General features: G+C 42.0%; 1 protein-coding gene across 5 annotated transcripts in view; it reads right to left on the bottom strand.

The window, feature by feature from the left end:
• The window catches only part of SUMF1 (sulfatase modifying factor 1), an 86,038-nt gene that overhangs the window by 27,326 nt on the left and 42,522 nt on the right, over window positions 1–16,190 (bottom strand). For 2 of the 5 annotated variants that reach the window (XM_020887056.2, XM_070455633.1), the window contains exon 7: window positions 14,390–14,503. The exons of 1 other annotated variant lie outside the window; for it this stretch is intronic. In XM_020887056.2, coding sequence (XP_020742715.2) covers window positions 14,390–14,503 — 114 coding nt within the window. Of the gene's footprint in view, window positions 1–124; window positions 363–4,836; window positions 4,889–14,389; window positions 14,504–16,190 lie in introns of those variants that run through there. 2 more of the 5 variants (XM_020887058.2, XM_020887059.2) reach the window with 2 other exon arrangements.

Genomic DNA, 16,190 nt, shown 5'->3' with positions numbered 1-16,190 from the left:
CATTGCACAGAGAACTATACTCAATATTTCATAATAACCTATTATGTAAGGGAAAAGAATTTGAAAAAGAATATATATATAGATGTAACTGAACCAGTTTGCTGTACACATGAAACTAACACAATATTGTAAATCAACTATATTTCAATTTTAAAAACTAAAATGAAATAATAGTTAAAAAATTCTGTGCGGCATATACCCAGAAGTAGCATTGTAGGATCACAGAGTTCTATTTTTAACATTCTGAAGAACCACCATGTTGTTTTTCTAAGAAGTTGCACCATTTTTTTTAATAGTCGTCATCCTTGTGGGTAAGGGGTGGCCAAGGACCTCAGCTTCTACAGTCACTCTATCCAACTTCTCTGGAGGAAGGAAAGAGAAGAGAAAAAGCAGCAAAGTCCCAAGAAAATGGTTAATGCTATGACTTCTACAATGGTAGATACATATGTTTTATTTGAGATATGGATCATAATAATTGTGAAAATCCATGGTAGTTTTTCAACACAAGGCCATAAAATAACTATAAACCTGTCAACCTAAACACAGAGGAAGCAACTATTAAGAGAAAACAAGTAACACACTGGATTTCCACAACCAAGAACTAACTTTCTCATCATCTGCTGATAGTATACATTGCTAACAGAATTTGTCATCCAATAATGCAAGTAGTTCTTTACTTCCAGAAAGCTTAATATGCTAACATACTACACAAAAGAGCATTCACAGTCTATCCAATCCTGGAGGGGCTGGTTCTGAAGAACAGAGAAATCAGTTTGTTTCATCCTAAACAAGGCACAGTACATTAGCTGTTGCTGTTAGTCGCTAAGTTGTGTCCGACCCTTTGTGATCTTACAGACCGTAGCCCGCCAGGCTTCTCTGTCCATGGGATGTCCCAGGCATGAATACTGGGGCAGGTTGCCATTTCCTCCTCCAGGGGATCTGCTTGACTCAGGGATTTAAGCCACGTCTCCTACACTAGCAGGTAGATTCTTTACCACTGAGTTACTTGGGAAGCCCTTATGGTACACAGCAGCATCATCCTAAAGAAAGGTGACTTCTGGGATAGTGAAAGTGTACCCAAGATCACAGGGTACAGACTACATCTGCTGAAAGGTCTACTCCACATTCGGTCACTTGCTTCTCTCCAAATGATGTGAAACTGTTCAGTCCTGCCTGCAGACAGATATGGCTCTAAAGCACTTGAGAAATGAGAAAACCAGTTTACAGTCTTTGTAAAGATTTCATATATCACATTCTCTTATACTCACAATGTTCTGTGTTCTTCAGTGACAACTCATTAGCAAGTTATGAGAGAGTATAAGCAATTAGTTTATACCAAATCATATTTTTAGTTAAACATTTTCTGCAAAGAATACTTGATTACTTCCATGATTTCACTTTGTATACTGTGAAAGTAGACAAGTGCTAAGTGTCCAATTCTGTCACTTCATTAGAACAGTGTTTACTTTTTTAGTGTGTATAAAGCAGAGACTGTCCACAGAAAGAAGTGTATAGTTGCGTGCTACCAGATGTCCTATCTTGTTTCCACATTCCTAAAAAGGTCCAGAATAACTATCTTTCATGAATTAGATTTCAGAGTGAGCTGTCATTTCACAGCTTACTGAAATTTTCATTGCATATTAAAAACTAGTGATGATTAAGATTTATCAAGTGTTTACTACATACCATTCACTACACTAAACAATTTCTTTGTGGTACCTCATTGAAATCTCTCAGTCTGTCCACAAGGGGTACTGTTATTTCTCACTTACAGATGGGGAAGCTGCATAAGGATTTAAGTGACTTGCTCCAGCTTAATCAGCGGGTAGGTGGCTAAGATAGGAAACCAGGTCCAACTCCCAAACTGTCTGAGTTTAACCTTCATGTTAAACTTCCTCCTCACATATAGTTAAAGACATGACCACATATATGTAATTATGTGCATTTGCTTGACTCCTTCACATCTGCAGGCTCCAAGAGGGCAAAGGGATCATGTCTGTGGGATTCCCAGAACCCAGCTCATAAGTCTAGCATTCAGTAAATAGCTGTAGTCGCTCAGTCATGTCCAACTCTTTGCAACCCTGTGGACTGTAGCCCACCAGGCTCCTCTATCCATGGGATTCTCCAGGCAAGAACACTAGAGTGGGTTGCCATTTCCTTTTCCCAATAAACTTTGCTGAATGAATAAAAGCATATATTTATATAAAAATCATACATATGGACAGGAATATACCTATATTATAAATATGTTCACATATCCACATGAATATCTCCCCAGAATAACCTGATGTAAAAGATAATCACACTGTTCTATTTCTTCTCTTCTCAATAACATGGTTTAATTTCCAGATCCTTAGGGAAAGAACAAATGAGTCACACTACGGCACAGGGAAAGACACGAAAGGTGAAGCTATAGAAAGGGAAAATGACATCAAATTATTTCACAATTCATTAACAGGCTAAATGTTCAGTGAAAAAACTGACTTGCCAAATCAATAATTTTTAAGAACAATTTAGTGGAAGGAAATAAGAGATTAAGAACGTAAAAAGGGCAGGAAACTGATTTAAAATCTCAAGATATAAAAAAACCACAGGCATATATAAAAAAACCATACTGCCTCTCACTTGTTTTTGGAAGAAGCCTCTGCATGACTCAACAATTCATATCTCTTTAAATTATCTTTCAGAGTTACCACACTTCCTGAAATTCCTGACTTAACATGTGCAGTCTGTGGTAAAATACTACAAGGAAGTAAGCAGCCTTTCAAGTTCTGCAGCTCAAATAACATCTGGACACCGGCCAAGACTGTACGAGCTTCAAGATCAGAAGACCTGGGATTTCATCTGGACTCTGCAAATCAAATTCAAAATCTGGGGCAAAGTCAGAACCTCTCTCCACTTTATGAGTTATCGTAAGAAATGACACTAAGACCACCAGCCTCCTTTGGCACAATCAGGAATATTCTGCGGGTATGAGAAATACAGAAGAGTCTCTGAGAAAGAGGGAGGGAGACAGAGCACTCTGAGCTCTTTGAGGAGAACAAAAAAGCAAATATAAATGTACAGAATAAGGACTTTGATGTGGCTCCTCACACAAGCACTTGGTGGCCTTGGGAACAAGTCAGGCTGTGGACAAGGGTCTGAGGCACACCTGTTCTGTAACCCAAACACGTTTCATTGTCTAGAAAGCCAGTACAGGGAAGGGCTTGGGGGACTGGATCCAGATTGACAGGGAACACACATTTTCTTCCCAGTGTGTAACGATTCCACCTCTGGTTTAGGAGTGCTGTGGTCCAAGTGTTTATGGCTATAGGCTACTGTATATGAGAAACTGTAAAGAAGAGAATTATTCTGTGTACCGGTGAATACACATACATTAACCTTTGCTGACTGTCAAGCATGATGAGACAGAGGCCTTAGCTGAAAATGTTAAGCATAAATTAGGGGCTGTGATACTGGGGGAGTGCTGGGGGATTCACACGAAAAAAACAATCTGTCCACGGAGGCTAGAGTAGGAAGAAGATGGGAAGGGAGGGTCACAGAGGCGGAAGACGGGATGCCAAGCCCAATGGAGAGGATCTGGCTCTGGATACGGCACCTAAGCTTCCGGCTGTCGATTCACACTTCAGACTACCAGGAACAGAGAAGAAAAACTTTAGGCAACTGACCCGTAATGAAGGCCTCCTAACACCTAAAATCTGGTGATTAACCCCTCTGACCAGAAATGCTGCTCAGACCTGGCCTGTCAGCTGTAGACGCAAATAAATCAGGGAACCAAGTGACAGAGACACTGTCAGCTCTCCGCCCTCCCTTCCCTCGGTTCCCTTCCAGTTAAACAGAGGTGCAAGGAAGGAATAAACAAATCTGAAGGGAAGCCAAAAAAACCTGGGTTTTGGTTCTGACTTCCTCAGCATCAGTGGGGCAAAAGCTTCCTAGTACCATGGAAGGGGGGCTTCCCTGGTGGCTCAGCAGTAAAGAGCCTGCCGGCAACGCAGGAGACGTGGGTTTGATCCCCTGGGTTGGGAAGATCCCCTGGAGAAGGGCATGGCAACCCACTTCAGTGTTCTTGCCTGGAGAATCCCATGGAAACAGGAGCCTGGCAGGCTACAGTCCATGGGGCTGCTACAAAGAGTCGACACAACTGAAGTGACTGAGCATGCACACACCATGGAAGGAAACATAATTAGGGATTCTGAAAATCAAACTCTTTGTAGACAAGGATGGTGTGATGTTTGTACCTGCCCCTAGCACAGAGTAAGTGCTCAGTAAATGCTTATTAACAAATAAAATGGAAGAAAAGAACACAATTTGGTCTAACAAGTAAGAGGATGTGCTGAAGGGAAAGAATTTTCAAAAAGGATGTTCTGACTGAGAGGTACTTGGAAAATAATTAGCTCTCTTTTACTGTGTGGTGGATACAGGGTCATGTGCTTGAATCTCTTGTGAATCCTCAGAACAACCCTACGTCCTTAAATTTTCCTGTTACTCCCACTTTATAGACAAAGAAACAAAATCAAAAGATGTCCTCCCTTTCTCCTAAGGCCACCATGATATCCAGGGGCAGAACTAGAATGTGGAACAACAGAATGTGAATCATTTTAAAACCTGTCCTCTTAAGCACGTTCCAACAGCTTCTTCATCCTACTTCACCCTACTTCCCAAGCCAGCACCAGACCTCAGGGCTATTGTCCAGACTGACTGTGTCCTAGGAATGACTTGCTACATCCCTAGCGACATTTACAGATGAAGCAGGAAGCCAGACAAGGGCAGGATGACTTACCCAAGGCCCCTGGACATTTTCAAGCTAAATCTCAGGTGAAATTCCAGGCTACTGACCTCTGCTTTCATCACCAAGCCATGGTTCTGTCATTCAGCGCAGCCGGAAGAGCTTGACAGAGGACGGCAAATAAGCACATTAGCAAACTCTCTGCCTGTAATGTTTCTGTTATAACCCCAACCGGCGATGCTGACCTTCTGTTAACCCATCTTAGAGCAGATGTCTCTCCCCTCCCAGAAGTGCTCTATATTGTGAAACAGAGTTCATAAAGCCCTTTCACTGAGCATGCCAAACGAAGGAAGACGATTCACCAGTCACTCTCCTAAGCCCCTAGTTGGTCAGCTAACGGAAATTCTTTAAACAGTTCAGTCGTGCCCATAAGGATGGGAAAAATACACTGCAGGAAAATCAGAAGAAAGAAACACACCCCTCTCACTGCTTTTACTGTGAGCATGAAGAGGCAAGACGCTTCGGGACTGAAGGGCAAGCAGAGGGCAGCTATGGCTTTGGGGCTTTACTTCAAGAAACTGAAGCTGGTGTTGTTTAGTTGCTAAGTCGTGTCTGGCTCTTTGTGACCCCATGGACTGTAGCCTGCCAGGCTTCTCTGTCCATGAGATTTCCCAGACAAGAATACTGGAGTGGGTTGCCATTCCCTTCACCAAAGGATCTGAAAGCAGCAGGGTAAAGGGTAAAAATCCTTTCTCTGCTGACCATGAATTCCTCACGAGGCCACACCCTGGCCTTCCTGTGTTTGGAAGGTCACAGCTGCTGCCACCTTTCCCAAGGCCACCTCTTCAGAAAAGCCTTCCCGGCTCCAACCAGCAGAGAACAGAGCTCAGCAAGGCCCCATCACAACCACATCAGCAGCAACCCTTTTTCTGAAGATTTGTTTATTTATTTATCTTTGACTGTGCTGGGTCTTTGTTGCTGTGAGGGTTTTTCTCTAGTTGCAGCAAGTTGGGGGGGGGTACTCTCTAGTTGCGATACATGGACTTCTCATTGCAGCGGCCTCTCTGGCTGCGGACCACAGGCTCTAGGGCACCTGGGCTTCAGTAGTCGCAACACACAGGCGCTATGACTGTGGCACACAGGGTCAGTAGCTCTGCGGTATGTGGGAGCTTCCTTGACCTGAGATCAAACTGGGGTCTCATACACTGCAAGACAGATTCTTAACCACTGGAGCACTAGGGAAGTCCCAGCACAACGCTGACCACAGTGCATCTTGATTTACCTGATCGCCACGTCTCCCTAGACTAGACGTTCCCTAACAGCCAGGCTATCTTGTGCATCTTTGCATCCCTGAGAGACAACACTGCCCCACAACACAGTAAGTTCTCAGATGACAGGAAAAAAAAAAAAAAAACAGCTGAACTGGTTGATTCTAATAAGTTGGAAGGGAAAACCACTACCATAAATGACAGGGGGGCTGATAGTCGCAATGAAGTCTGTAAGCTGTCTCTCAAGGCTGAAACCGATTAAAAAAAAAAGGAATTTGATGGAGAGAAGAGAGAGGCTCTTCATTACATTTCAAGATAGGGCTGTTAAGATAAGATTCAAAACAGTTTAAAAACTACCTATAAATAAATGCATAAAACACAGCTGCATAATAACAATAATTAAAGAGACTCAGCCTAAAGTCGATAAACATGGGGGACAAAGTGTGTGTGCTTAGTCACCCAGTCGTGTCTGACTTTTGTGACGCTATGGACTGCGGCCCTCTAGGCTCCTCTGTCCCATGAACTCTCCAGGCAAGCATACTAGAGTGGGTTGCCATGACCTCCTCCAGGGCATCTTCCCACCCCAGGAATTGAACCCAGGTCTCCCCCATTGCAGGAAGATTCTTTACCACCTGAGCTACCAGGAAAGCCCAAGAATACTGGGGTGGGTAGCCTATCCCTTCTCCATGGGGTCTTCCCAACCCAGGAATCGAATCAGGGTCTCCCACATTGCAGGCGGATTCTTTACTGTCTGAGCTACCAGGGGAGCCAGGAGAAAAAGAGGAAGTACTCTTTGGCTACTAGAAGCTTATGAGGGGCCAACAGGGAGATGCTGCTCTTCCTGTCCCTGCCGCAACTGTACATAATAGTAAGAGGCCACGTAGCAGAAGGGGGATAGAACCAGCAATGTTGAAAACCGAAGCTGCCATGTACCATATGCTTGCTCTTTGCCAAATGTTGGTCTAAGTTGCTACCAACACTCTCTCAATTCCTCAGAACAACCCTGTGAAGCGGGAATCTACATCCCCACTGATGAAAGAAGCAAACCTGAGTCCGGGAGTAGTTAAGTGACTTGCCCAGGGTCACACAATGCTAACCACAGTGACAGCAATGAAATTCAAAAGCCCTTGATTGGATTCCGCTGGCGCAGCCTTTAACGGCTACCGCAGTCTGAGACCCGATGACAGAGAAGGAGGGAAAACGACTGCGGCACTATTATTTGCATCTATCAGGGAACATACAGATGGAATGCTGTGTACATTTCCAGATGCTCATTTAGAAAAGGGGACTTTTTTCCCACTTATATTATACAAAGGACTGTAACCCCAGTTGCCCTGGATTAGAATCCAAGTTATTCCAGGTGCAAACTGAAAGAATGGGGATGCTCATCTAGAAAGAGAAAGATGAGGGGGCACAGGTTGTGACTGTTTTCGGGGGTCTGAAAAACTTGCATGCACAAGACAGAAGCCATGTTCTGTGTTCTCACCAACTGTACAATGAGGACCAGTGAGGTGAAGCTCTGGTGGTGAAAATATGCGGTTGGCCGTGGGAGAACATCAAACAGTGGGCACATCTGATGACACAACTAGATGCCCCAGGTATTAGAGAGTTCTCTGGCCCAGGAAGTTTGAAGCTCAAGGCTGCAGGACCACAGGTGTCCTCGGGATCAAAACAGGGGTCCGACAGTGGTAGAGGCTGGAGCTTTTCATTTCCCACCAAGATCCTCTGGTCCTCCAAACTAAGAGAGGGGTCCACGATACATCTGGGTGTCCTGTACTATCTGCTTAGGAAGAGTCAAGAGCTGTAACATAAGACTCTGAAGGTAATATTATGAACAAACAGCATTTTTACCACCTTCCAAATAGCAACTGAAATTAGCATGCACTCTTTTCAAGCAAGAAGCATGTAACTGGATACTGAGTTTGAAAATGCATTTACAGGATCTAAATATCTGAGCCATATATACTCGAGCTTATTTCCTCTATTTGTTAACAGTTTTTTGTGGTTGTTGAATGACCAACCTCGCTCCACAACCACAAAGAAAAGTGGCTATAGATCAACATCAGCTGTTCCTCTGGAACAACTTCCATCTTCCACTAGGGAGAAGATGAAATTCTTTTCATAAACATGGTCTCAAGGGACTGATTTTTTTGACCACCCTGCTTTCCCTTTGGGACTTATAAAGTATAATTTACAACCATAGTAATTTATTATCAAGTTTAAGTCAATTTCTGTAATATTTACATGTCTTTTTCATTTTGGACACCAGGTTACTTTTCCATAAAACTGATTTATTCTAAACTGTCCTCATTGAAAATACATGAATAAAGGGTCTTATGTGAGATAAAAATCCTTAATCAACTTCTCCGGGCACTACTACCTAATAGTGGTATTCCAGGAATGTGAGCTGCGTTGACTGGGCTGCCAAGGGGGCAGTCAGTGGGTGAGACAGTCTCAACTCAGGAAGATGTGATATTTACAGTCTCTTGTCAGTCTGGGACAAGGCCAGTCTCATGCCATAGGCAGAGAAGGTCTGGGAAACAGGCTAAGCAGGAGTCTAACATTTCTGATGCACAAAATTCATGGATTCATATAGTGGTGTGTGGCCAGAGGCGTTACTGGGACGGGGAACAAATAAAGGCAGAATTTAGAGGATGGACAAATGCAGTCCCAGTCCCAAGTCCAACCACCCAATGGCAAAAACAGGACTGACCATGAGGCACCTGCCAATATGTGGTCCACTTTGACCTCAGGTCAGAGGTTGGCACGTGCCCTGTGCGACAGGCAAGGGTCAGAGGTGTGTTCTTCCAAACAAGCAGAGTGCAAACTCCAAACCACAGCCAGCACAAAAGGAGGGCTTATGTTTTCCCTGGTCAATTCCACACCACAACCTCGCAGCCTTGCAAAACAGAACACATTTCCCAAGATATCTAGTGCTATATGATCGAACTGAAGAGTCAAACTCCATATTGACAAAAACAGAACAAACAGAATCTCTGGCTAATAGCATCTGACTAGCATCAGGGATTCATTCAGAGGAGGAATACTTTTTGGGAAACTTTATTCCCATTGGACTCTAATGAGCCACAAAGCGAGATTTTCATTGTAAGGATGACTACGTGATAAGTTAACAAAAGGTAAGGATATGAAGAATATTAGGCATTCATTATTTATAAACATCATTTTCTCCTCCTCGGCTTCCAAAGGCCAACATTTCTTATTAGTTCTGCTGAATAGAAGCATGTATTTGTGTGTGCGCAATTGTTCGGCAGTGTTCAACTCTTTTGCAACCCCATGGACTTTAGCCCACCAGGCTCCTCTGTTGATGGGACCTTCCAGACAAGAATACTGGAGTGGGTTGCCATTTCCTTCTCCAGGGGATGTGCCCGACGCAGAGATTGAACCCATGTTTTCTGCACTGGCAGCTGGATTCTTTACCACTGAGCTACCTAGGAAGCCCAAAAAGAAGCATATAATCTCCCAATTACGTAGCAAAAAATAATTAAGGAAAAAAAGAAGTAAATCACTAGCACAATAGTATTTCTGGGGCCTAACGTTATATTTTCACATGCAACATTATCAGATCTAACTTGCCAACAATTTCATGAGATAGGTATGCTGCTGCTGCTGCTAAGTCGTTTCAGTCATGTCCAACTCTGTACGACCCCATAGACGGCAGTCTACCAGGCTCCCCGGTCCCTGGGATTCTCCAGGCAAGAACTCTAGAGTGGGTTGCCATTTCCTTCTCCAATGCATGAAAGGGAAAAGTGAAAGTGAAGTCGCTCAGTCATGTCCGACTCTTAGCGACCCCATGGACTGCAGCCTACCAGGCTCCTCCGTCCATGGGATTTTCCAGGCAAGAGTACTGGAGTGGGGTGCCATTGCCTTCTCCGGAGATAGGTATAATTATTCCCAATTTATATATAAGGAAACTTAAGGTATGTCCTAAACTTAGAGAGATTCCTTTTTTTTTTTTTGAGAGAGAGATTCCTTTAATATCAAGTGGCAGAGCTAAAATCCACGTTACTTTGACTAATTCTAAGGCTGTATTTCTTTCCCTTAGGACAAAAAAAAAAAGCTGCCCCAATGAAACTGTGTACCTTAAGTGAGAGTGACAAAGATATTACATATCACTCCACCCTTTTATATCACCCGTGAACCAGGGTACCATGGTGCCCTGGGTATGGTACTAGGGTAGTGAAGTAAGGACGTAGGTGTGGGAAGTTAGGATGCTAGATAAGTTCTATACAGTCTTTGAAAGTACCACACATTTCTGGGGGATCCCCATGTGGCTCAGTGGGAAAGAATCTGCTTGCCAATGCGAGATGTGTGAGTTCAACCTCGGGGTCAGGAAGATCCCCTGGAGGAGAAAATGGCAACCCATTCCACTATTCTTGCCTGGGAAATCCCATGGACAGAGGAGTCTGGAGGGCTGCAGTCCATGGGGTCACAAAGAGTCAGACACAACTGAGCGACTAAGGATACAAGCCCCACCACACACTTCCAGAGATGAATATGGGTTTCTAGGTAAGGTAACTGCAAAGGAAAACACACACACACACACACACACACACACACACACACACATTACTTCTTAATTGGGTTAAAAAAAACAGTAGCATCAGCGGCCACACTCTGGATTGCACCTGTGTAGAAAGACAGGATGTCATCCTAGGCAGTTTCGAAAATTACACACAACCATGCATGCACACTCCCCAGAACCTTTGACCAGGCAAGACCAAACTGACCCTCACTCCATATGGCCAAATACCTCCGCCTCTCCTAGGATTTTATATACAAAGCATACAAGGTGTTACTAGCCAATAAAATAAACACTAATGATTAACTTTTGCTCCCTGGAAGTCACTGAACAAGAAAGAGGTATTCCCTGAAAAGCCTCTGCCTACAGAGCACTGGCTGTTCCCAAGTTCTCCAAAGAAGCTTGAAAAGTATTTGCCATTATGAGTTAGTCTTGGAGCTAAAATATACACATGACACTGAAGGGGTCCGTTCCTGGGTTGCAATGTTTACTTTGGCTCAAAACTTACCCTGAAAACATGTTTTACCTAGCTTTTGCTTCTGAAACACCTCCAGTATGAACAGTGACCAAACTCTCTTTGATTCTAGATATCTGGAACTGGCTTTATTACAGGACCAGGTTCTTTGCTAGGCACTGGAGACACACAGCCCTTAGGGAAGAAAGGCAGAAAAATTAAGACCTCAAAGAGAAATAGGAGTTTAAACCCGCTCAGATAAGAACTATCAAGAGCTGTGAGGAACTGCTGAGCTCAAATCCCAGACTGAAAACAAGCCCAGAGAGGTGAGCTTGTTTCCCCAGTGGTCAGCTGATTCCAGCAAGTATAATATTGAGAAGCTGAACAGAACTTTGTATAGACTCATGGACCAAGGAAACAATTGGAGCTTAGGGCGTCCATGGTGGCTCAGCTGGTAAAGAATCTGACTGCAATGCAGGAGACCTGGGTTTGATCCCTAGATTGGGAAGATGCCCTGGAGAAGGGAAAGGCTACCCACTCCAGTATTCTGGCTTGGAGAATTCCATGGACTATACAGTACACGGGGTCGCAAAGAATTGGACACAACTGAGCAACTTGCACGGGGCCCTCCAAGGAAGAAGAGCTGTGGAAACCCCCTAGCCTGCTGGCTGGCACCCTGAAGAGCTGTACACATCTAGCCCTTACAGGGACTGAAGCTGAGCTTCAAATCACCTCAAATACTGGCTAGAATAGCTAAGATGATATGTAAGTTTCCAGAAGCAAAGATAAGCCTGCTCCAGAGAAAGAGTCCACTCTCCAGATCTCAGATAATCTCTACAGCTTATCTCACACAATGTCTGGTACTCAATCAAAAATATTGGAGCATGTGAGAAAATAAGATGTAACCAAAACTCAAGAATGACACACAACGGAAGCAGGTCAACAGGGTGGCATGCTATGAGAGTTACCAGATACAGACTTTAATATATGATGACTAAATATAAACTCATATATAAAGAATGGATACACAACAGTATAGCACAGGGAACTGTATTCACTGTCCCGTGATAACCATAATGGAAAAGCATATGAAAAAGAATGCGTGTATATGAATATATATAAAGTATGCATATATACATGCATATGAAAAAGAATGTATGTGTGTGTATATATATACATAAACTGAATCACTAGGCAGTACAGCAGAAATTAATATACTGTAAATCAATTCTACTTCAATGAAATAAAAATATATGTATATATATGTAATGACTAAGAAACCACAGTGAGATAGCACTATACAGAGACCAGAACAGCTTAAATTAAAAATACAGACCATTATCAAGTGGTGACAGAATAGTTTTCGTTCTTTATCTTTGGTTAAATGAAAGACAGTAAATACAATAAGCTGTCAATATATGTTAAATATGTATCGTAATGGCAGATACATAGGTCTCTGTTATGCTATCTTCTGAACTTTTGTAATGTTTCAAAATGAAACATTGAAAGGAAGAGAAAGCTATGGTCATTGAACGATCAGCAACAGCTAAATTGTTTTAGCCTCCAGAAGTCACGTTCAAGAGTCTGTACTTTGTTTATTCTTTAAACAGAGGAGTGAAAGCGTTAAACGTATTCTCTATAAAGATCATTCCAGCTGCAACAGGGCAGAAAGAATGAAGCGAGGGAGCCCAACTGGGAGACTGAAGCAGTAACACAGACGAGAGACAACAGCAGTGCTGGTTGTAAAGATCTGAAGGATAGAGTCTGCGTTTGCAAGGGAATTGGGGTTCAGTCCTCCAAACTGGTGAACCAAATCCCAGTCAAACCAGGAAGCAAATGAGGCCTTTGTGACAGAAACCTACAAGGCTAACGATTTACAGACCAAAGACAACATCCAAGATCAGAGCCTGGGACTCTGAAAACAAGAATATATGGATTTTTCTGTAAATCCTTAGAAGCAACACAAGCAATTATAAAACTGAAAGCTAATAAGCACTCAGCTCGACAACAGATGGTCACAGAAATACATTCACAACTTGCCAGAATTTTGAAGCCTGGTGCACCCTTTCCAAACATGCAGATGCTTTCATCTAAGGGGAGAAAAAAATTCTATTTCTGCTTCTGACAGCAAACGCCAAGTCACATTGTGCCAGTAGAGAATGGCATCTCCCAACCTCAAACCTACCGAAAATTTCACAACCTTATTCTCATGTTGGAGAGATGGGTTGCCTCTGACCACAAATTCCACAAGCTCTGCCAAGGAAAACAAGGAGGAAGTGACCATTTCTGAAGAAATCAGCTTTTTCATCTGTCCCCAGGAAAGGAGATTTCTGTCTATAGATTATTCATGAGCAACTCATGTGTTATTCTGTGAAGAAAAATCAAGCATATCACACAAATTTATGCCCAAATTCTGAAGGAAAAAAAAAAAAAAAAGGCCCGAGGCACAGGGTCTGACAATTTCTTCAACTACTCTGAGCTGTTAAACCTTTCACTGAGAAGAGATCAAAGAATTGTCTTTATCATTACCTTTTGTAAGTTTTCAAGAGGTTAAGGTTTAAAATTAAGCGTATTAAGTTCCTAGTCTAGCCAGTTTGGGTACAAATATATATTCCTGGATCTGACTTATGACTGTCTAGTTTGCTAGAGATAGGATTTTTAAATGGCATCCCCCCCAATCTGTTCACACAAGAAATACTCAGACATGTTCTTTTTAAAGGAAGTACTTCCCACCTGCACACCTAATTCTTATAGTGTCTAAATTATTATATATGCTGAGAGAGCTTGGCTTTAGAGGCAGAGTAGCCCACTAGCTGCAGTTAATAGTACTCCCATGCCAGAGAAGGTAAAATTTAACTTAGTTTTGCTACATTCCCAAGGTTTATGAACTGACATACTGTGGAGTTCAGGAAATAATCATCAAATGACTCAACTTCCTGATTCAACATTCACCCAGAAAACATCCTTCTCATTTTCTCCAAACAATGTTCTTTAATCAAAATTTCAGCCAATGAAAACTCAGGCAATTACCAACACGATAAATACCACCTACCAGATCTCAATAGTTATTAATGAACATTAATGAATTTTGCTAGTTATTTATACATCTCATCACTTTGATCACATTTATGAGGCTGAATATAATTTCTACAGTTAAAGGCAGATTTCCTCAAATCATTATCACTGTAACGATCCAGCAGCATATAAAATGTCCACAAACATTTCTTCACAATGCCTTAAGGTTGAAAAAAGAAAAAAGATGTGCTTAATATTCCTTGGGGAAATTCCAAGATTAATTTCAATAGTACATAAATAGCCAAAACACACGAAATTCCTACCATACTCTGCCCAAAGGATGGGTGTAACCTTTTCATAATACATATTCTGAGACTAATACTCACTGGGTTAATCGTTTCTTCAACAGAATGGTGAACAGTCCACCAGTCTGAAGTCCACTCCCAGGCGTTCCCTACTATATTGTATAAGCCATAACCATTGGGAGGAAAGGCGTCAACCTAAAAATTAAAAAAAGGGGGAAATGTTGTCAATCCGCTCACCTTGTCTAGAAAGCCTCTTTAGTATAAAAATGCACAAAGACCTCTTACTTCAAAGTATGAATGTGAATTTTCATTCCAACAGTGAAAATACAATCTGACCAATATAAAAACAGAGGAAGATACTTTTCAGCTTTGAGTTCTCGAAGAGAGTTCAGAAACCTAAGAAGAGTTAGGTAAGAAAGTCAATGAAATAATTCTTAATAGAGAGACTAGTATTGATCATAAGTCAAATCTGTATCTCATTGAGAACTGGCAGGTAAATTATCTGGGGACTTTCAGAAGCGTAAGAGAAATGGCGTTATACCCACTATCAGTCTTGTCATCACAGCTGGGCTCTGCCGGCCACAACATCTTTAGGCACAGACAGGCCTCAAGCCAATTCTGTCCTCTCCACCAGCCCCCTCCAAATCACCAGTTTATCTTTAAGCCTGAGTCATTTTTGTCAAAACACTGATGGGACTTCTTATAGAGAAACTGTGAATTCATTATCAAGTTCTATCTATAAAACAAAGAAAGTTTGCAATCCCTGGGACCTGGAAGCATGAGGCAAGCTGCACAGGCTCTTCAGCCAGCAATTACATCACATTTCAAAGGTAGATCAGACAGTCTGCCACATAATTATGTCACAGACACGGTACCAAAGTGTAGAGCTTGTGTACAAAGGAAGGTGGGGAGGAGGACCAGAGAAAAACCTTTGAGTGAATTGCAAATGCATACAGAACAAGTTTTGCTATTTTAGGGACTCAAAACTTTTTCCTAACATATTTTATGAGAAATGCTATACATGAAGGAAACTTTTATTTTTTAAGTGAAAAAAAATTAAGATATAGTTGAGGTTCTTTTTAAAAAACCAAAAAACCTTTTTGAAAAAAAAAATCTTTTTGTAAGTTCATGTTTTTTCTCAATTAATGAAGTAGAACTAAAACGAATAAAATTAATTTCCTACTTGACTTCAAAAGGTTTTAGATCTACACATAAATATGGAACCATCTGATATGTGGACAATCCAGGGCACTTCAATAAAGTTATGATGCTACTCTGAAAAAAACTTAATCCAGATGATGGGGAAAGCTGAAAATTTTTACCACTCTGCTTCCAAACTCAGCATTCATTATGGAAACAGCAGTACCTATTCACTGCTTCATTCAGTAATTCCATGCATGTCGACTGAAGGCAGAAAGGGTTTGATGACATAGACGTGAAAGAGTTTTAATGAGGGAGAAAAGAATGATGATGCCAAAATTAAAAACATCCAATCTAGAAAGGCAGGGTGGGATTAGTAGGGTAAGAGAATGAAAGAAAATATGCAGAAACTCCCTAGAGGGAGAGCTTTCGAGCTGAAGATGAACCCTCCTCCACAAAGGTAGAAGCATCTTATGAGAATCAAGGTCAGAGGTTAAAGGTCGGAGAGACAGTGAAGGAGAAGGGGTCAGAGGCATAAACTGTTCTTTCAAGAATTTGGAGATAATGAAGAAGAATAAGACAGAAAAATAGCTGGAAGGAAAAGAAGAAAATAATTTGTTTCAGCGAAAAGATGGAAAGGAGCAAGGGGCATGAGAGCAACTGAAAGATGGAATGAACGAAGTGGAGAAGTGGAGGGAGGAACCATTTCTCAGACTTAGAGAGCAGACTAATGAAGGTCAGC

Source organism: Odocoileus virginianus, chromosome 26 (genome assembly GCF_023699985.2).
Source record: "Odocoileus virginianus isolate 20LAN1187 ecotype Illinois chromosome 26, Ovbor_1.2, whole genome shotgun sequence".
NCBI lineage: Eukaryota > Metazoa > Chordata > Mammalia > Artiodactyla > Cervidae > Odocoileus > Odocoileus virginianus.
Note: the sequence above shows the minus strand (reverse complement) of the source record. Positions and strands in the feature narration are given on the sequence as shown.